General features: G+C 41.5%; 2 protein-coding genes across 7 annotated transcripts in view; both read right to left on the bottom strand.

The window, feature by feature from the left end:
• LOC113011595 (NACHT, LRR and PYD domains-containing protein 3-like) overlaps positions 1-21266 on the bottom strand; it is a 604422-nt gene that overhangs the window by 314923 nt on the left and 268233 nt on the right. The window lies entirely within an intron of this gene.
• Positions 7413-21266, bottom strand: part of LOC113017353 (uncharacterized) — a 53161-nt gene continuing 39307 nt past the window's right edge. The window contains exons 1-6 of one of the 6 annotated variants that reach the window (XM_080297459.1): positions 18849-20799; positions 12674-12765; positions 12517-12582; positions 12130-12235; positions 8887-9819; positions 7413-8561 (exon numbers count right to left, since the gene is read on the bottom strand). In XM_080297459.1, coding sequence (XP_080153585.1) covers positions 7869-8561; positions 8887-9819; positions 12130-12147 — 1644 coding nt within the window. In that variant the 5' untranslated portion in view covers positions 12148-12235; positions 12517-12582; positions 12674-12765; positions 18849-20799 and the 3' untranslated portion in view covers positions 7413-7868. Of the gene's footprint in view, positions 8562-8886; positions 9820-12129; positions 12236-12501; positions 12766-18848; positions 20801-21266 lie in introns of those variants that run through there. The other 5 variants (XM_080297451.1, XM_080297476.1, XM_080297472.1 and 2 more) reach the window with 5 other exon arrangements.

Below are 21266 nucleotides of genomic sequence, written 5' to 3'. Positions count from 1 at the left end.
AATGACACAGACCTGTCAGTTTCCATGTTTGTCTGTAACACAGCTCAGGGGCTCCATGCTGAACGCATCCATCCAGTGTTATTGATCCAGGACTGATACCAGCATTGGGATCAATACTACAACACACAATCACATGTGTCCACGTGATGTGTTTGACCAGCTTTATTCATTAATGATCAATCAGCTTATTTACTGCATCTGAGTCCAGCTTCATTTAAATGATCCAACCATGAAAATGACATCAGTCCTACAGAAGCACTTCATGCTAACAGGAAGTCATTTATTAAGGTGGAATAACACAGAGACACAACCACTCACAGCTAACCTGACCCCACTAACTGCATGTGTTTGGACTGTGGGAGGAAGCCGGAGTACCGGAGAGGACGCACACAAACACGGGAGAACATGAAGCACTGAAACAAAGATGGTGGATTTGACCTCAGGACCAGGCGGGGTTACGGGGGTCATGACCCCCCAATAATAGATCCAGCTACACTGAAACTGTCAATTTCATTTACTTTTACTGTTTTAAAGCTATCAGGCTGCTTTGTGGCTCACTCAATACTAAACTAAGATACTTTCAGTGTGAATCATTTGCAGGAACACAGGCAGGATTTAAAGTGCAGAACTTTACAGTCTCTGTCTCAAAGTTGGTCTAAACATGCTAACAGCTCTTTGTTTTTTTCAGTTTTCACTGGTTTGATGTAATGAAAGAAATTTTAAAGAAGCAGACGATTGTTGTTATTTTAGTTCTATAGTTTCATAAATCGTGGTGTGGATCTAAGTCAACATTCAGAATAAATAAGATAATACAGCACTTTGATGGTTGCCTTTGTATTTTCCCAGCAGTGCTCAGGTTGGTTCTCGGCTACATTTACATACAGATGTTAATGTGTTCAGCAGCTGGACTCATCTGAGGAAGGAACATTGGAAAGGTGCTCAGTGCACAGCTGCATCACTAATTTTATGTAAGACCCTGTGACCCTAGTGACAATTTGGATTATCCAATTAACCTATCCCCACAAGAAGGACAGATGTTTCTGTTCAATTCTTAAATCAATTTTTTCAAACACAAACACTATTTTAAAGCTTCTAGAGAGTAAAATATTAATGATAATTATAATAACAATAATAAAAACAAAAGCTCTCAGATCCATCAAACCAAGCAGCAGAAAGAACAATAACTGAAGAGAAAACTTTAACCTTGTAGACTTCATTATGTTCCAGCTGCTCTACAGACGCTGTGACCTCGAACTTAAGCAGGTCGTAACGTATGTGCAGCTCAATAACTTCATAATCAGACCCTGTGGTATTTAGGCAGCAGAACAACTAAGAATAACAACTACAAATAATGTTTTTAGGTTTCTGTTGTACTGCAAGGTTCTGTACAGGAGAACCAAACCAAGAGCAAATATTACGCCTCATTTACACCTGAGCACGAAGAGCCATCAACATTTAGCAAATTGAATCATCTTTGTTTAGATGCAAGAAGAATCATATAGAAATGAAAAAGTAGAAATAGAAATCCAGAGCAAAGATATCCTCTAATTCAGCGTAGCACATGTGCAGCTGCTGCGATTCACGTAAGCATTCGGCTCGTCGCTGTTGCAGATTTTTCTCTCGCTGTTCTGGCTCACAGCGCTGCAAACACAAAAATAAATATCCCCAAAGCTGTGAAAGGGAGCTAATTAGTAAGAGTATTGTTACTCTCCGCAGGAGTAGTCCAGCAGTAGAAATCAGTCCAATAACAAGGTGTGTAACATCTAGCAGGGTGACAGAAAAACCCAGGGTAACTTCTAAGGACCTCAACGTCTCTCTCACATTGTGTTTTTTAAACATGCTTCCATTTGTCACTTCAGTCTTTACTCTGAAATACAGGAAGAGAAATCATGGCTGAAACAATTTCTCATGAAACCAGGGGTGTGGTCCAACAGTCAGTTTGGTGAGGAAGGTTCCTAACTGAGAGAAGTGACCCAGAAGTATCTGTGTAGCAGCCACAATGAATCCAGATCATGAGCTTTATTAACTGATCAAAGTCTCTTCTTTCATCTTCTGTATCATTCAGTTTGCATTGGTAATGCCCATTATTGTAATGCTTTTTTAAGACCAGCAAAACTTTATTTCACTTTGGGTTAGCTGGGATAAGTGATGGATGGAGGGAATTTTACTTCAGCCACAGAAATCCTAAACAGGAAGGAGGAGCAGAGTTACAGTGGATCACTATCCAGCAGGGAAACAAGGTTTATTTCAATTTCTTGGCCATGAGTGAGATTTACTGAGTGGGCAAATTAGGGAGACGACACCATCAGATCCCGAGCCCTCCATGTGTTAATCAAGAGACGGCTGCTGTGCTACATCCATAAATAATGAATAAATTAGGAGCTAAAGCTGAAAGGACAGTTGTTAAAGAAGAAACGCTTTTATGAGTTTTATGTTGCATTAAAGTATATGTTCATATTTTACTCTTAATAGGAAAAGAACAAAATGTACTACTCGCTCTGTTTATAGAAAGAGGAAGTTCACCCTATGACATTTATACGAACTTAGACACACACACACACACACACACACACACACACACACATATGCAAAATTAGAAGAAACTGCTATGCTTGTTTCACCCTGCTATAAATAATAAACAACTACTGCAGCTCGGTGTGAGTCCTCTCTGAGCCCTCACCCGTGCAGCACGTTAACCGTCTCCAAGTGTCTCAGTGTTGTTTATTCACCTGACTGTTTGATAACTGTAAATCTCTGACATTTAATTGGTCCTTCGAGCCGCTAATGGACTGGTATTAATTAAGCCTACTCCTTTTGGTGACTGGTTCTTGTGCTTCAAAGCGGGACATTCAACAACAACATGACCAAGTTTATGACAATAGAAACATTCCCTTTCAGTCCTTGGAGCAAAAGTCTGTCGTGGGCTTGAAGGATCCTTTCGTGGGGGAGGTTCTCTGGTGGTAACTTCACGTTTCTGCACAAAAACAGTTTTATGAGTCAGCACAAATTCATCAGCTATCACAGCTGCTTCTTTCAAAGTGGAAACCTTCTGTTCATTAAGGTGTACAACAATGCATTCTGGCAGGCCATTTTTGAACTCTTCCAGCAGTATCAGTTCACGTAAGGAGTTGTAGTCAGGAACTTTACTTGCTGTTATCCATCTATCAAAAAGAGTAGCTTTTTCACGAGCAAACTCTACAAAAGTCTGATTTGCTGTTCTTTTGTGATTGCGAAAGCGTTGCCTATACGCTTCGGGAACAAGTTCATAAGCAGCAAGGATAGCAGACTTCACTACATCATATTTCAAACTTTCTTCCAAAGACAAAGCAGAACAGACTTCTTGTGCTTTGCCTACCAATTTGCACTGAAGAAGCAATGGCCAAACTTCTCTCGGCCAGTGCAATGAGGCAGCAACACGTTCAAACACATTGAAATATGTATCAACTTCTGATTCACGAAATGGAGGTACCAACACAATGTTTTTACTCACATTGAAACCACCTGGGTTTACAGGGGAGGAGGTTGTTTCACCAACAGATGAATTTGCAGAACTAGGTTGAGTAGTAGTACTTCTTGAAGTCTGTGCCTGTAACTCCAACTGACGCAGTCTGACCTCCCTTTCAATCTGCAACTCCAGCTCCAACTTTTTCAGCTTTAACACCTTTTCTGTCTCTGCTTCAAACCTGCGAAGTTCCAACTCTGCCTGACGAGCTTGGGCTTTATCCTGAGCCCAGGATAAACACACAGGAGACACGCAACACACTGACAGTGTTGCAACATCTAGCAGAGCAAGGTCACAAAGTCTCACAACACAAGTTACAGTTGTGGAGCAAAGAGGTCACGTACCTCGGACATAAGCTTACAGGAGAAGGCAGAACACTGTTAGACAGCAGAAAACTAGCAGTGCAGAATGCTCCAAAACCACTTACAAAACAACAAATGATAAGTTATTTAGGTCTCTGCAATTTTTGCAGATGCTGGATACCTGAATATGCTCTGTTAGCTGAACCATTGCAAAACTTAATTTATGGAAAAAATCTAGCACTGAAAGATAAAATAGAATGGACACCAGAAGCAGAAAAAGCATTTAATGATCTAAAACTTGCATTGCAGACGCGCATAGTTTTAGCATTGCCAGACTATGAAAAAACTTTTTATTTGCATGTTGACGGCGTGGCCAGTTATATGAAAGCCGTTCTAACGCAAGCTTTCGGGGAAAAACAACGCCCACTTGCATTCTATTCCTGCAAATTAGACTCAGTCGCCTCCGGTTTACCAACATGTGTACAAGCTTGTGCCGCTGCAGCAGAGGCAGTTAAAAAATCAGCTGAAGTTCCTCACGCTGTAACCTCCATCTTGCTACAAGGGGACAGAGCCTTTCAGTCTGTTGCACCAAGGCTGTGGAACAGTTTACCACTACAATTACGTTTGCTTGACTCTGTGGATTCTTTTAAAAAACAGTTAAAAACTCTTCTGTTCAAACAAGCCTTTTGTTGATCTACATATTTTATATTTTTTTACATTATCTACATTTGATCTTTTACATTGTATATAATGTCTATTGATTTTATTGTTTATTTTAATATTTTAATATTTGTGTACAGCGCTTTGTGATTGCCTGTCTGTGAAAAGCGCTTAATAAATAAAGTTTACTTACTTACTTTACAAGAAAACTTATCTTATTTAACTCATGCTAGACAACTTTCATATGTAGGCATTCTGCTTTCACAGTCACACATTACAATCGAGAATTGTGGTCAGTTGAACCCTAGCACACTTCTCACCGCATCAGTAGATGGTGAAAAACACTGCTGTATAAAAAAACTGGAAGAGGAAACGAAACCGAGAAGTGATATTTACAGTATACCACAGTCTACCTTTACAGACGTCTTCGTAGATGGCTCAGCATCTAAAAACAGTTATAGAAGCAAAGCCTTTAACTTCCTCAAACTCTGCACAAAGTGCGGAACTGACGGCTGTTGTGCGAGCGTGCAGGCTGCACAAGGGGAAGTGCATAAATATACACACTGACAGTCAATATGTTTTTGCAGCAGTGCATCATTTTGCAAAAATATGGCAAAATGACCGAGCCGCAAAGAAGGCCGCACAGCAACCAATACAAACTTTAGTATCTGAAACTTCACAGCTGATACCACTTGATGTACTCAAAGACGAACAGAAAGCCGCACCTATCGCAGAGCAAAAGAAATGGCTAAAGTGTGGAGCAGAAAAACACAATGACTTAATGACCTGTAATGGCAAACCAGTATTGCTAAAATCCCTACACAAGACAGCAGCATTAGCGACACACGGATTAACACGTGTGTCGAAAGGGGGGAATGTCAGATATCCTCCCTAAGCACTTGCTTGAGAATAAAGAGATTGTGCTAAACAACCAACTGCCGAGTAATACCTCTCCAGTGTCTTGCAGGTTACAACCAGGAGATTGGATCCTGATCAAAGTGCTCCAGAGGAAAAATTGGAGTTCACCTAGGTGGGAGGGCCCATATCAGGTCCTACTCACCACGCCAACCGCCTGCAAAATATCAGAAAGACTATCTTGGATCCACCAAAGCCACTGTAAAAAAGTGAGTGACAATCCAGACGCTTAGACGCCGGTTCCCCTAGCTTCCAGGTGATCTACCGGTGGAGGAAGGGCTGATTGGGTATATCCCGCCTCTCCACTTCGCTGGTAGTCTACTCACCAGAAGTCTAGGTGTGCCTGGTCATCATGAAGAAACTTGTCCTCATAGTGGCTGGCATCGCGCTCCTAGTGAGCCTATTGATACTCACCTGGAAGGACGAGGTCCCACAGCACCACCTGCAGAAGAAATGGTCATATGACAACTCACACCTGAAGGATATGGACAAAGAGCACAACCACCCCTGGCTGAACAATGCCTGGTACCGGTACGTCTACAACCGAGTACATGCAGAAGACAACCACACAGGCTGCTACGTCTGTTCTCACCTCCCAACAACAGCAATGCAAGCCACCCTATATGGAAAATCACCCAGCCTTCCCGAAGCCCTATGTATATTCCAAAGCCATCAATGGAACATTCAACGTCAGAACGGAACCAGGAATACAACATCCAATGTGTTTCAACTTTGCACACGGCAACAGAAAGCTGGGAAGGAACCGAAACTGCTCCCAGACTTTCCGAATGCCGCAGGACAGAAAGGCACAGACAAGCTTCCTGAATGGCACATATTGGGTGCAGGGTACAGCATGGGCATGTGGCTCAAGGACATACTTCACCATCCCACCCAACAGTACCGGACTCTGCGCCCCAATTTTAGTGTCAGACCACACATTCAGAGTATTCCATCAGAACCAACCACGACGCAAGAGGAACACTGATGACGTGCAACCCCATGACCCAATCTGGGGCAGTGATGTACCAGCGGAGTTCAAGTCGTGGACCACCCGACAGAAGGTCCTGCACTCACTGTTCCCATGGGTCGGAACTGGAAAAAACACGTTAAGAATTGAGACTCTTGACTACCAATTTGGACTTTTCCTGAACAGCTCAACAAAGATGAATAAGGCTCAGAATGAGGAAATCGACGCGATCAGAATAGTGGTCATGCAACACAGGGTCGCCCTGGACATGATTCTCGCTGAGAGAGGGGGCCTCTGTGTCTTATTCAACACCACTTGTTGCACCTATATCCCGGACAACGTGCACTCCTTGACCATGACCACCGCCCTAGACAAGTTGCGACAACTGAGTAATGCGCAGCAACAAGACTATGTCACGAACAATGAGGACTGGCTGACCTGGCTGCTGAGTGGCAGCTGGAAGACCCTCGTGATAAAAGGACTCGTACTGATAGGAGTTCTGCTTCTATTATTGTGCTTGTTTTCTACATGTATCCTACCATGCATAAGATCCATGATTGACAAAATGGTACAGGCCACAGTAATTACCTATGTTGGACTGCCACTAGAAGATGAACCGGATGAAGAAGATTTAGTATAGAAACACACACACACATACTGAATGATGCTACAATTGAAAATGTTATAATCAAGTGATTGTTGGCTGATAATAAAGTATGATTAAGTGAAAAATATTAACATCAGGAGGGGATGTTAAAGAAGAAACGCTTTTATGAGTTTTATGTTGCATTAAAGTATATGTTCATATTTTACTCTTAATAGGAAAAGAACAAAATGTACTACTCGCTCTGTTTATAGAAAGAGGAAGTTCACCCTATGACATTTATACGAACTTAGACACACACACACACACATATATATGCAAGATTAGAGGAAACTGCTATGCTTGTTTCACCCTGCTATAAATAATAAACGACTACTGCAGCTCGGTGTGAGTCCTCTCTGAGCCCTCACCCGTGCAGCACGTTAACCGTCTCCAAGTGTCTCAGTGTTGTTTATTCACCTGTTTGATAACTGTAAATCTCTGACATTTAATTGTTTATTTATATCATCTTCACGTGAACACATTCAAGAACATCACAGATGAAGAAACATTAAAAACTTCCACACTACATGAAGCAAGAAAAATAGTTTTTCTTTCAGGTGGTTTCAGAAAAACAGAAACATCAAACATCTCCAAGACTCTCTTTGAAAGAACTAAAATCCTTTGTTCTCATGGTCCAATCATGAGTGAACTCCCCGATGAAGCCTTGTGTGCTAAAACATGTCAGAGTTTTAAAGGTTAAACATGAGTTTCCAAAACGTTTTGCTGGAGAACAATGAACTATTTGACTGAGTTTCAATCATTTACAGACGAGCAAAACCAGGACAGAGAAAAAAGGACAAAACTGACTCAGTAAAACACAGAAAAGAAGATCCCATGTAGATCTGTATTATGTAGAAGTTCAGCCCAGCAACCAGTTCAGTTCAACACAAGTTTAAATGATTCTATCTGAACTCTGTGGAGCCTGATCTCAAGCTTTTTGAGTCTGACACAGAAACCAGAGGATCTTTCTGTGTCTTCAGATTCACTGTGATCCAGTGATGGGAGTGATTTCAGCCCTGAGTGATCGCGCTGATGTTTGCACAGAGCAGACAATGAGGTGAATGTTTGGGCACATTGGTAACAGTGAAACAGTTTATTAGTAACGTGGGATCGTTTGTGTGCAGAGTATGATCTGAGATTCCTGAAGCTCTTGTCACACTGCTCACAGCTGTAGTTTCCTTCTATGTGTGTTCGTTCATGAATGTTACGATTACCTGAATGCGAGAAGCTTCTCTCACAGTGTCTGCACTTGTGTGGTTTCTCTCCTGTGTGGACTCGTTTGTGTGATTTAAGGTCCCTTGCAGTGGTGAAGGATGACCCACACTGATCACAGAGGTGCTTTTTAACCCCACTGTGAATCAGGTCATGTTGTTTTAAATCACTTAGTGTGGTGAAGCTTCTCCCACATTCTTTGCAGTATTTCAGTTTGTCTCCAGTGTGTCTACGTTGATGTACTTTTAGGGTCTTTTGCTGACTGAAAGTTTTTCCACAGAGGTCACAATGAAAGTCTTTCCCACCACCACAGTGATGACAGGGTTGAGAACTGGATCCATCTGTGTCGCTCTGCTTCTAAACAAAGACACAAAGACAGTGTAAGTCAGTCCTTCAACATTTGTATCCTGAATGTCGCCTGAAATAAAGAGCATCTCTGCAGACGTCCAACTACATTTGACTGTTTCAGTTAACACACTCAGTTTACTGGGCTGCAATAACTACAATACTACCACCATAATACTACAGTAATACTAAAATCATAACTGAAAGGAAAATCTGAATAATCACTCAGAGCTGCTTTTCCATGCAGTAGAATTGCTAACATGCTAACACAGTTTAATGAGCAGAGTTGTTCCAAACAGTCAGGCTAAAATGACAAGATAACAATATAAATACATACCTCACAGTAGCTGCACTTGTAGAGTCTCTTTCTGGTGTGGATCTGTTGGTGTCGTCTCAGGTGATGTGGAGATTTAAAAGTCTTCTCACACAGGTCACATTGATAAGGTCTCTCCTCAGTGTGGGTAAACATGTGTCGTTGTAAGTCTGTGTGAGTTATAAACTCTTTGCCACACTGTTCACAGCAGTACACATCATGTCTGTTGTGAATGCGTAGGTGTGTATTTCGGCTCTCTCTCTGGCTGAAAGTTTTTCCACAGATGTCACAGCTGTATGGCTTAATTCCAGAGTGGGTAACTAGATGCCTCTGTAAGTGGCTACTGTGAGTAAAAGCTCTGCCACACTGATCACAGCTGTATGGCTTAATTCCAGAGTGGGTAACTAGATGCCTCTGTAAGTGGCTACTTTGAGTAAAAGCTCTGCCACACTGATCACAGCTGTACGCTTTAACTCCACTGTGGATGAGTTGGTGTTTTTTTAGGTAACCCTTCCTGGAAAAAGACTTTCCACACAAGTCACAGCTGAACGGTCTCTCTCCAGTGTGGATGACCTGATGCTGTTTTAGTTTAGCCCTCACAGTAAAACCCTTCCCACACTCGTCACAGCTGTATGGCTTAATTCCAGAGTGGGTAACTAGATGCCTCTGTAAGTTGCTACTGTGAGTAAAAGCTCTGCCACACTGATCACAGCTGTACGCTTTAACTCCACTGTGGATGAGTTGGTGTGTTTTTAGGTGACCCTTCAAGGAAAAAGACTTTCCACACAAGTCACAGCTGAACGGTCTCTCTCCAGTGTGGATGACCTGATGCCGTTTTAGTTTAGCCCTCACAGTAAAACCCTTCCCACACTCGTCACAGGTGTGTTTTTTCTCTCCCTTTCTTCTGTGAGGTTTGTCGGCCTCCTGAGAGCGCTGACTTCTGGCTCCATGTTGGTCCTGCAGTGACAGAGATACAAACAGAGGCAGTGAGTGAAATGCAGTCGTGGAACAAACTCAACCTTCAAACTCCATTAACACTAGTTTTAAACCTGAAGGTGGAGCGTGGCACCAAACACCTTAAAGGTCTCTTATCCCCACCTGCTGGTAGTTCTAACACATTACATCCAACCTGCTGTTAAAGATAATTCATGACTGTTCAAACACTAAACACACACACACACACACACACACACACACACACACACACACACACACACACACACACACACACACACACACTATTTTATAATTTAGATTATTTTGTTGTTTCCTATTACATATTTCTATAATTTGTATAGATTTATACAGAATTATTCAGTGATAATAAATCCTATGTTTGTTTATTCTAAAGGAACCCCGTTAGCTTCCACAACAGATGTTGCTCGTCTTCCGTCAAATACTCACATAAAATATTACACAAAGTGGATTCAAGATATCCACATAATTTCACTCTTACATCCACAGTGAGGTTTCACAATTGTTCAAATATAAGCAATCAATAATAATAATAATATCAATAACATTGAGGCACATTACACAAATTTCAAAAACAAATCATGTCTTACAATATTTACAACAACTAAAAGCTCTGTAAATCGGCTTTTAAGTGTTCATTGAAGTTTTGAATAATTCTCTAATTTTTTAAGGCAACTTATTCCACTTAAAAGTTGCTCTAAATGTAACAGTTTTACAAAACGTTACTTTTAACTCGAGCATTTACTAAATTGCAGCTTGTTGAAAACTGTGTAATATGATGATGTATTTCATCTGGATACTGCAGCTGAGCAGAATAAATGTGGTGTGTTTAACAGAATTGCTTTCTTTAGAACTACAAGTAAGCCATAGAATATTTTAGCCTGTACAGGAAGCCAAGAAAGGTTATTATGCATTTGATCAATATTAGTATAGTATGAACATCTTCACACTAATCTGGACGCCTTATTCTGGACTAACTGAAGTCTGTTAAGATCTGTCTTATTAGCTGCTGACCAAATGATTGAACAATACTCCAGATGAGACATTACTAGTGCATTAATGACATCTTTCATAATGAAGAAGTGATACACAAAGAGCATTTCATAGCCATAGCTATGCCTTGTTGGCAGAGTTATGTGACATTAGTGATGTTTGTACTTTCAGCGTTAACTTGGTTTTAAAGCCTTTAAAATATACGCCGTTCAATAGTCGACCTTAATCCTACAGAGAATGTGATGATTTTGTGGATAATTAAAGTCAGTCATATATCCACAAACACAACAAGCTGAAAGTCAGTGATGCTGCTCGGTTTGCAGTCCTGAACATCACGGCACAAGCAGGATTCACTGCACTGTTAATGTTAGCTGTGTTATATTGCTGCCGCTGTTCGGTGGTGTCGAGCCAAACGCACTTTAACGTGTGTTTGAACGAGCTGACGGTTCACTCGTTAAGCTGAAAGAAAGATGCTTTAATCACAGCAGTCACACATGTGTCCACTGCACCATCTGGAACTCTTCTTGTTTACACTCGTAATAACACAAACACTAAATCCTGCTTCTCTGGTGCTGTTGTGTAGCAGTGTGTACACCTGAGACTGTCACCTGTCTGTCTGTCCTGCACTCTCTCTCTGTTTCTTTCTCTCTGATTGTGGAATAAAAGTATGAACATGTGTTTATAAGTTACACTTGTGTTTGAATCCTGCAGCTTATCACACATTTGATTCTCACCTGAGTTAAGAAGACGATCACTGAAATGGTCTCAGCAGGTCCTTTGATGACAGCAATGAAATGCAGTGGTAAGGCTTTTTGGGGATTAAGTTCGTTTTCATGGCAAAGAAGGACGATGCAGTTCATCTGATCACTCCTCATAACATTCTGGAGTGCAGGCAAAATGCTATTATAAAAACTTAAGCAGCAACTTCTCCAGGTTCCAATATTTATGCAATTCTCAAACCTTTTGGCCACGACTGTATAACCTCTTCTGAAGTTTAGTGGATATTATACATGGTTATGCTCAGGATGTGTCGGCCAGTTTCCACTGGAAACGCCTTTTGGTTAAACTGTCAGCGAGGAATTTGCATTTGCACTGTTACATTTTTATATAACTTTAATGCACATAAACAACAGCTGCTTGTTTCAGTGAAAATACATTGATGGGTTTTTAATAAAGTTGTGCAGCTGTAAAGTATTTTGTCTGGTGTCAATTCTATCGTCAGCTACATCGTTATGGCAAATGTTCAAATGTATATGGTGATAAATATCTTTGGTCATATGGTCCTGCTCTGTCTGTCACCTTCTGTGTTGAGCTCATTGTTTCCTCTGTAGTGGCTGAGCTGAGTCCAAGTAGCTGAAAATGTTCCTCTGCTGCTCCGTCAGACTCTCCTCCTCCTGCTGATCAGCTGGGACACAAAACAGATCTTTGTTAGGCTCCACACTGCACTGAAGAGTCAAAGTGTCTCATATGTTCATCTGACAAGTAAAAGAACACATTTTTGTTTCCCGAGGTGGGCAACTTGTTGGAAACAAACACAAAAGGTTTGAGCACTGATACCTGCCATTGCTGGCATTGAAAGATGCAACGCCAGCAATGTGGATTGTCAAGACTCAAACCAATCATCAAGCAAAGACAACAGGGATCATTTGTTTCTGTTTATTTAGCATTCACAGCATTTGTAGTTGCCTTCTGTGCAGGGGAAGTCCACGCACACTGTGTGGTACCGCCATCCGCAGAAGGTGCATTCAACCTCTGTAAGAGAAACGAGGTTGTCTGAGACTGAAATGATATTCACTAAAGAAGTGGTGATTTGTAAAACTTCACATTTTGATCCGGGACGTACTCTGCATGAAAACAAGCGCTCACTCTTCCTGCTCAACAAATGACAAGGGCGGAGCCTTATACCACGTGATACAGAAGCTGTGCCGTGTGATGCTAAAATTAGCAGGGAAACAACAACGGAGAGCACGTCAGGGATGACGAGAAAGTGACAGGAGAAAATCCGTCCCGGTCAACCACCCAAACATCAATAACGGGAACCTTATACAGCGCTTCCCTATACACGTCGAACTCCCGCAGGCACAAAGACATCACGGAGGCTATCACTTATCACCTGACCAAAGATATGGCTCCATCAACACTGTGCAAAACGAGGGATTTAGGAAAACGATCAACACCCTAGACAAACGCTACACAGTGCCGTCCCGCAACTATTTTTCTATTGTTGCACTACCTGCTCTGTACACGCAGCGTCGAGCAACGGTGGAGACGGAATTTCAAGCAGGACAACATTTTGCTGCAACAACAAAACGTGAGACATTTGTTGTTTTATGTTTATTTATTGTTATGAGAGAATCATGATCTCAATTCTAAGCCAAAAAATCGTGATTCTCATTTTATGGAAAAATTGTGCAGCCCTAACATTAACACAAAACTATTGTTTCACCAGAGAAACACACATGAAGAGAGAGAGAGAGACAATAACAGCTACCAAACAGTCGTCATAATTCGTCACACAATGAGAAAAGGACAAATCAACAAGTAACAATGACTAATTAATATTAAAATCTGTAACATAATGTATTGTTTGGAGTTTAGTCTGATTGGTTCAGGATGACCTGCCATTATCCAATCACACGTCTGCTTACCTGCATCTTTTCTCTTTTTTCTAACCTGAGCACCTGATGGCTTTGAACTTTTGTTGTCCATCTTCCATTGGTTTGAATTTTGCGCTGCAGTACAAACACAAATCCCCCAACCCGAGGATCAGCACAATTAACCTAACAGACCTACACCTTAGTTCACAGATTCACTTTGTCTAAGGTTCATTTCTGGGATTTCACACAACCCAGGATTCAGATCGTGAATCCATGATGGGCTTGGATTTACATCATTATAAATGAAATGCGCTCTACTTGGAAGCAGCCGGCCCCGCCCCTTTTGACGGGTTGTGTGAGACTTTAAATCATCAAACTGTAAATTATAAATTAAATTGTTATTGATCCTTTACCCCGAGTCCTAATGTGTAGATTTATTTTCTTACTCTTCTTATATTTATTGTTTGTTTACTTGCACCGCTGTAACTGCAGCCTCGTCGTCTCGTCTCTCTATATGCTGGACTGTCTGTAGCGGAGATGACAATAAAGTTTACTTTGACTTCAGCAGCGCGCAGGCGCACCGAGGGCTCTCGCGCTCACTTTATAGAATGTAGAAAAAACATGGGTGCAGATTATAAGTCTGTATCATAATATCTGTTTGTTGTTTTTATTTTGTTTTGCGAGTTGGTTATTAGATGCCGCTCCAGCCAGCCAGAGACTCCCCGCCGCCCCGCCCTCTCCTCCCTGTGCCGCCAGCAGCAGGCGCACCTCGCAAACGGAGGGCGCCCTTACTCCCAGCAAATGGCTGATAGAAAACCGATCGGTGCCTACGAATTTCCCAATATGCGCTGGCATGACGTCGGGGAAGCATGGGTACGACCGATTATTTTATTTTTTTCTTGCCCGTGATGCCCCCCCACCACGATGCATTCTATTGGTTTGCACACTTACACACACCCAGCTGTGGTTTCCTGTTTTGCTGGACTCTGGAGAGCCCCGCCTTTAACGCTCTTCTCTCACAGAGAGCAACAGAAAACTTGGAAAAACTCCAGATTGACTGAACTCAGTTCAAAGTTCCCTTGACACCTTTAGATGTGAGACGTAGTGATGGTCCGCTTGAAGCTGACGCTCCGGTGCGTGTGTCAGAAAGATCAACGCGCTGCTTCAGAAGCACCGTGTCGAGGCTTGATTCGTTTGGCCAGAGTCACGTGATCAGTGACGTCTGAAGCTTCGTTTAGAACGTACCTTTTTTTAAATCGAACTTTATTGAAACACAATGAGTGTACAACATACAAACAGATGAAGTTTACAAAAGAACAGAACATGAACATACAGAACCAGGAGTAAAAAAATGATGATATGAGTAGGCGAAAAAAATCAACATATTGTAACGTGCAGTGGAGATGAAGCCAGCCGCGGAGGTGTGCAGGTGGATAGCAAATGAGCAACAGCTTCTGACTTTCCAAAAAGTACTCATTTATTTACAATATCAAAAATAAAAGTGCTACCTCTACCACACATTACTAAAGAGCACACTAGTCCGCGTACACACGGGAGCATCCATTACAGGAGGAGTGCGAAGAAGAACAAAAAGGGGGTGACACCAGTCGTGAGACAGGAGGCGCCGCCATGTGGTGATACACTGCATTACAATAGCAACTGTTACAATATAAATATTGTTCTGAGAGGCTTTTTGTTGGTTGAGTCTGAAATTGATTTTATGTACAATTCATATCCTTATAAAAAGGCAGAAATATGGTGTTTTATTAATAAACTTACATTCATGGATATAAAATAGCTAAAAGTATTAACATGCCTCAGAGAAATCACTAATAACACTAAGGGCTGGACGGATTTGATTTGCATTCTTCAAGAAGAGTGTGGTGTCATCAGCTAGCTGGCTGATGATGAGCTCCTTATCAGCTGTGCTGATTCCTTGTATAACAGGTCAAATCTCGGGGTGGAGTCTTAATCATTTTAATTGAGCTATTGCCATTCGTGTACAAGGTTTTGATAGCTTTACAGAAAAATGCCAAATTTTTCCAAAGAGTGGAAAATAAATTGATGTTCAATTGTATCAAAAGCCTTTAAAAAATCCAGGAGGAGAATGAAGCTATAGTCAGATACCAAATCAGAGTAATCAAGTAGATCTAAAACCAGTCTCATGTTCTTAGAAAGGTGTCTGTTTCTCATAAAGCCTGATTGTGTCTCATCGATAATTGTGTCCAAGAACTCTTTCATTCTGTTAGCAAGTACTAAAGCCATAATCTCATAGTCATCATTGAGCAGACAGATGGGTCTCCAATTATCAATAAGAAGTAAGTCTTTGTTTGGCTTTGGAATAAGTGTTATGAGACCCTGAGTAAGAGTAGGAGGGAGGATGTTATTCTCTACACTTCCTATGAAAAGCTGCAGTAAGAACGGAGCCAGGAGATTAGAAAATGATTCATAAAACTCTGCAGTTAAACCATCTGTGCCGGGAGATTTGTTGGCCTTAAGTGCAGAAATAGGATTACAAACGTCCTCCACAGTCAGAGGGCTGTCACAATAACTTCTATCTTCCACAACAATAGTTTTTAGGTTTTTAATATTATTGAGAAACAGCGTTGAGACATATATATATATATTCTACTTTTCTAAATGATTGACTATTTCAATGGAGAACCTAAATGACACGGACCCGTGTTTGTTATTACATATCTCTATTTTGAATGTGACAAGTCTATCATTCCCTGTTATTCATAGGTATTAACAGAGTTTTTGGCCTTTTTTCCTCTATAACAGTTAATTGACTCTTTACAGTGGCCTGCTATGGTTAATAATAACATGTTCAGTCATGAGTGAAATCAAAGCTTTTCTTCACTTTAGCATTTAACATTCCCAACAATATAATGTGATACCTTAATTAAAACACAGCTAATAAAACACAATTTTCTTAATGCAAACATCAGTGACTCAACATTAGCAACCAAAGGGTTCAGTCTGCAGCTCACACTCATGTGAAGCTACAGCCTCCCCCTTTAGTCTCTGTCATCCTTCTGCTCCTGCACAAACAAAGCAAGACAAAACCTCCACCCTTCTTCTACAGGCTGGGTGAATTGTTGTGGACATTCACTAATCCTAAAGTCGGCACCGTTTTTGTCTCAGTATCAAGTCAGTTAAACTTTTAGTCGTCAGTCCGTCACAGCCCAGTCACATGCATACATCCACACACATTCATACCAGATATTGCTGATAATGGAGTCTCACACGCAGCCTATTCGAGCCTCCATCACCAGCAAGATGACGTCATCATTTTAAAGGAAAACAGCTCCTTGTTTTTGGACTGGATTGACTCGCTGCAATCCTTTTAGGCTCAGGACTTCTCATGTGATCAATGTCACATATAAGTGAATTTCTCCCAAGCCCATTATAATCATGGAGAAAAACACTTTGCCACTGTTTCCAGTAAGAATATTTTATAGCGCTTTAAAGTTCAATCTCTCAGGTCTGGATTAAAGAGCTGATTTGTTAAATCGGGAACTCACAAAATACCAAAATATCACCAGCGGTGGATCACACCTCTCAGATGTTCTTATCTCAGTGCACTGTAACAAAAGCACAAACAAACGCAACCAATAAAATACTAATAAAGTAACAAATACTGGGGCCCATTGCAAACATGTCCAAGCATAAAACCATCTTTCTCTCTCTTAGAGAAAGAAAACAATCCAAACCTCACTGATAAAATCAACCTAGTGTCAAGCAAAACCCAAAAATCAACCAAAACTTCACCAGAAAGTTTTCCTCCCTCCCGGGACAATATTGTGCAGGAATACAGGCACCGTAACTCCTTTTGCACTGACAAAAACATGTTGGATTTACTTGATTCAATAGTGGACACTGGTTGCACACAAAGGTTTTGCTTTGGCAGAAACTTAAACAACTGAGTTAAATCAACACAACCTTTTCATATTCAGTAAAGCTGCATGTTGTGTTCATAAAACACGATTGAAACATGTTCAGATGGAGTAAGTTGAGCTCCTGGAACATTTTAATCCTTCGATTGAAATTGAATGGGTCTACAACAACTACCATCCTCCTATCTCTATCCTGGTTGCAGCAGGGCTGGGAAATAACCCTGAAGTGATAGGTTACCAGGCAGGGTACACCCTGGACAGCTCACCAGTCTATCAGATAGAAACACACAGCCGTTTACATTCATGGATAATTTAGCCCAGGACCTTCTTACTGTGGAGCAACAGCACTAACCAGCATGCCAACAATGGAGGAAATACAGGAAAGCTATGATTTCCTGTATTTGAGGCAGAATTCTTTTGTTCTTGCCCTTGACAGGTTAATCCACAATAAATAGCAACAGCATGCATGTGGTGTGTGTGTCGTTGTCTGCCTCTTATAACTCCAGTGATTTTCCTGTAGTTTGAAATCTTATGCGGTGTTGACACAATAATTTGTTGTAAACCAGGAAATTCCCAACTGTGGTAGAAAGCACAGCTTAGCCTTAGCAAATGTTCAAAGAAAAGTCGTCACTTCCTGATTTCTGCTTCACTGATAAATATTGTCACACTGGGGTTTTTGCAAATGATATCAGTGAGCACTGTGTGGCAGCTGGAGTCAGACAACTGAAGCTCCCACAATCAAGACCACAAACAGCTTTCAAAGGAGATTTGAAGCTTTTCTGGCAGCAAGCTTCATGATTTATGGGACTGGAACTGGAACAGAAACTACCTGATCACCAATGGTGAGCTGGCATGGAATTATTTTTATGACATTTTATCAAAGTTATAAATAAGCATGCCCATTAACACATAGTGAGTGAGCATGTTGTCTTCCCACGCAGTGAACAGCGGATGCTAATGTTTTTGTCACTTTTTACAGAGTCAAACTCAAAGTAAGGTCAGTGCTTCCACGCTTTAAACGCTGCACGCTCACACTCTCTGCACACTCGATAGATTATCCATTGTTCATCTGCACACAGCTGCGGTTTTAGTAACGCAGTAACGCAGCGTGCTTACGGGAAAGTAACAGTAATCTAATTACCTTTTTTGCAATAGTAATCCCTCACTTTACTCGTTTCTTGAAAAAAGTAATCGGATTACTGCCCATCTCTGGTCGGAGCTGTGCACTTGTGGGTTCCACCTTGTGTACACGTTTATCTTTGCTGTGTGTACTTGTACCTCTGAGTGGAAGCTGAACTCTTGAGTTCGAGTATCGAAGCATCAGCTGTGACGTTAAAGTCCAAACAGCTCGTTCATTTGACGTGCAAATGAACGAAGGTAACGCCGTTTTCATGTGGATGTGTCACTGAGACACTTTCCACATCCACAGCTCACAAAATGGGAAAACTATAGAAGTATAACAATGAAGAAGTTACTATGTTACGGGTCCCAAGGATGAAGACCTCGATGACAAATATGTTACCTGTAAAAGCAGGTGAAGAGCAGAGTAAGGAAGACACGATGCGTCTCTGCTTTCCTCCAGAACGTGTCTGAGTCTGATTTATTTCACACAAATAAATGCTATAAAACACTAAACATGAGCTTTCAATATACTGTTCAGCTGGTTCCTCATTCACATCAATTACATTTACTTATTTCACAACATCAGTGAAATATACTCTTTTTAACTGGTTCAGTTTCTCAAGTTCACACTTCTTTCCATAACAGCTACATCCTTTTATCATATCAATAAACACATCACATTGTCTTCTGCAGTGTCTTACTGGCTAAACAGTTCTATTCAATAACAGCATTGGTAAATACATTACATTTGTTCCCTCCAGTAATTTACTGGCAAAATCACTATTTAGTGCATCATGAAACACAGCTTGTTGAATCAACCCATGAATGCCTCTGTTAGCTACACAGAGTTGCTCAGAGTGCTTGTGTTACACTAGCTAATCTACTCAGTCACTTTAACAGAACTATTAACATTCACATCTCACAGAACTGATTTGATTGGAGCATTACAACACGTTTGCACAGAGCATAGGAGCGCACTGACTCTGCTTCACGAGCGCTCCACCTAACGAGCGGGCTCGCGGTGCGGTCGCGCGGGACACTCCTCTGGTTTTCTCCCGTGTTTACATATAAATAACTTTGGCGGACCGCCTTAACTCTCCCATTCACATTAACGTGGGTAACCATGGTGACAATAAACAACATTTTCGGTGCGAGCACCGTGTACCGACCTGTAAAAGCAGGTGAAGAGCAGAGTAAGGAAGACACGATGCGTCTCTGCTTTCCTCCAGAACGTGTCTGAGGAAGCAGCGGAAGGTGGGCTCCACTTACTGCTCCCCGAAACCCCGGAGCAAGCACCAAAGTTCCGCCCTCACTGCTTTCTAACATAAAATGAATCCCTGTTACATGGATTTTCTATCCTCTTAAAGAAACTGAAAATAAATACATATAGCAATGAAAAATGTCCCGTTACATGAGTGTTTTACACAAAATAATATTCATGTGGTCATTCCCTCACAGGGGTGCCACAACTACACTGCTGTTTTGACAGAGACACAGTGTGTTTATCTAACTTGGCTGAAGCCAAAGTTCTCCAGACAAATTCAGTCTGTTTCTGCCAAGTGTGAACTCACTGGATGAGCGCCAGATACACAGAATCAAAAAGGGATAAATTACTTTTCTTATGTCATGTTCCCGTCACAAACTGGCTCAAGGAGAGGGGAAGCAGGAGTCCACAGATGAAATGTTCCTATAAATAAAGTGGAATTTATTCAAACTTTACCAAAACTTCAACACATCAAATACAAGCAGTTCAGCAGGGAGTGGATGTGTGTTGCATGTGCCAGGTGGATGCAGAGAGAGGCCAGGGCCACGTTCAAACCTGAACACGCTGCACAGTGTTTTGTTCCATTTGTTAGGGATGAATGAAATGCTTCCTTGAAAGGATGTGTGCAGTCACCAGTGGGCGTGGAAGCATGTGCGCCCTCATTTGGTGGGTGTGCAAGAAAAGTCATCCTGTCACACAGCAATGCCTACATAAATCACACCACTCTGCTTAAAATAATAATGTTTAGTGAAGCAGGTGAAGCAAAGGGCTGCTTTTAATAGGCTGGGAGACCCAGGTGTGCTGCTTTAGCTGCTGAGCCTCTTATGACAGAACAGCGGAGAGTGGTAAGAAGGGAGGAGGGGGTCTGGCTGTGTTTGTGAACGATAGATGGTGTAACTCTGGGCATTTCTCTATCAAAGAGACGCTATGCTGTAAGGACATTGAGCTTACATTACATTACATTTTATTTATGTAATGAACACATTTTGAGCTCTTAAAGAAATATAACAAAGGAAAGCTGAACTACAATGATCCATGTAGCAAACACAAACTGTTATATCGCCTTTGGGCTTTTGGAGCCTTGACCTGACTTTTAAAAAAAGCGCGTTCATGCAAACATCGTCGGGTCTGCCGTGATATGTTTACAACGGGACTTCTGCTCCTGAACCTCTGCGCACAGCGTCTGCAGGTCGGGGCTGTACGAAGTCACTTTATCTCTACAGGACTGTAAGCTGTCGTCTGTGAGGCGTGAGCGTGTTTGTTTGAACACAGTTCACGGTGGAGAACAGCTGCTGACATAATGTGGATCCAAGATCCATAACTGGCCTACCTGGGGCTGAAAGTCTCCATAAATGCAGGCGTTTCGGCGGCTACACCGGCTTCCACGAGTGTGACGCTTATTTTGAGAAAATAATAGAATATAAATGTATTTTTATATTTCAATATCACAATAATCTTCCAATGTAGAACTACAAGTTAAAAAAGAAGTAACATAAATCAAATCCACTTCAGCTAAATACTTCTCATTTATTTCCATCTTACATGCTGTGACTG

This window comes from Astatotilapia calliptera, chromosome 3 (genome assembly GCF_964374335.1).
Source record: "Astatotilapia calliptera chromosome 3, fAstCal68.1, whole genome shotgun sequence".
Taxonomy (NCBI): domain Eukaryota; kingdom Metazoa; phylum Chordata; class Actinopteri; order Cichliformes; family Cichlidae; genus Astatotilapia; species Astatotilapia calliptera.
The sequence above is the reverse complement of the archived record's forward strand: the minus strand, read 5'-3'. Positions and strand labels throughout refer to the sequence as shown.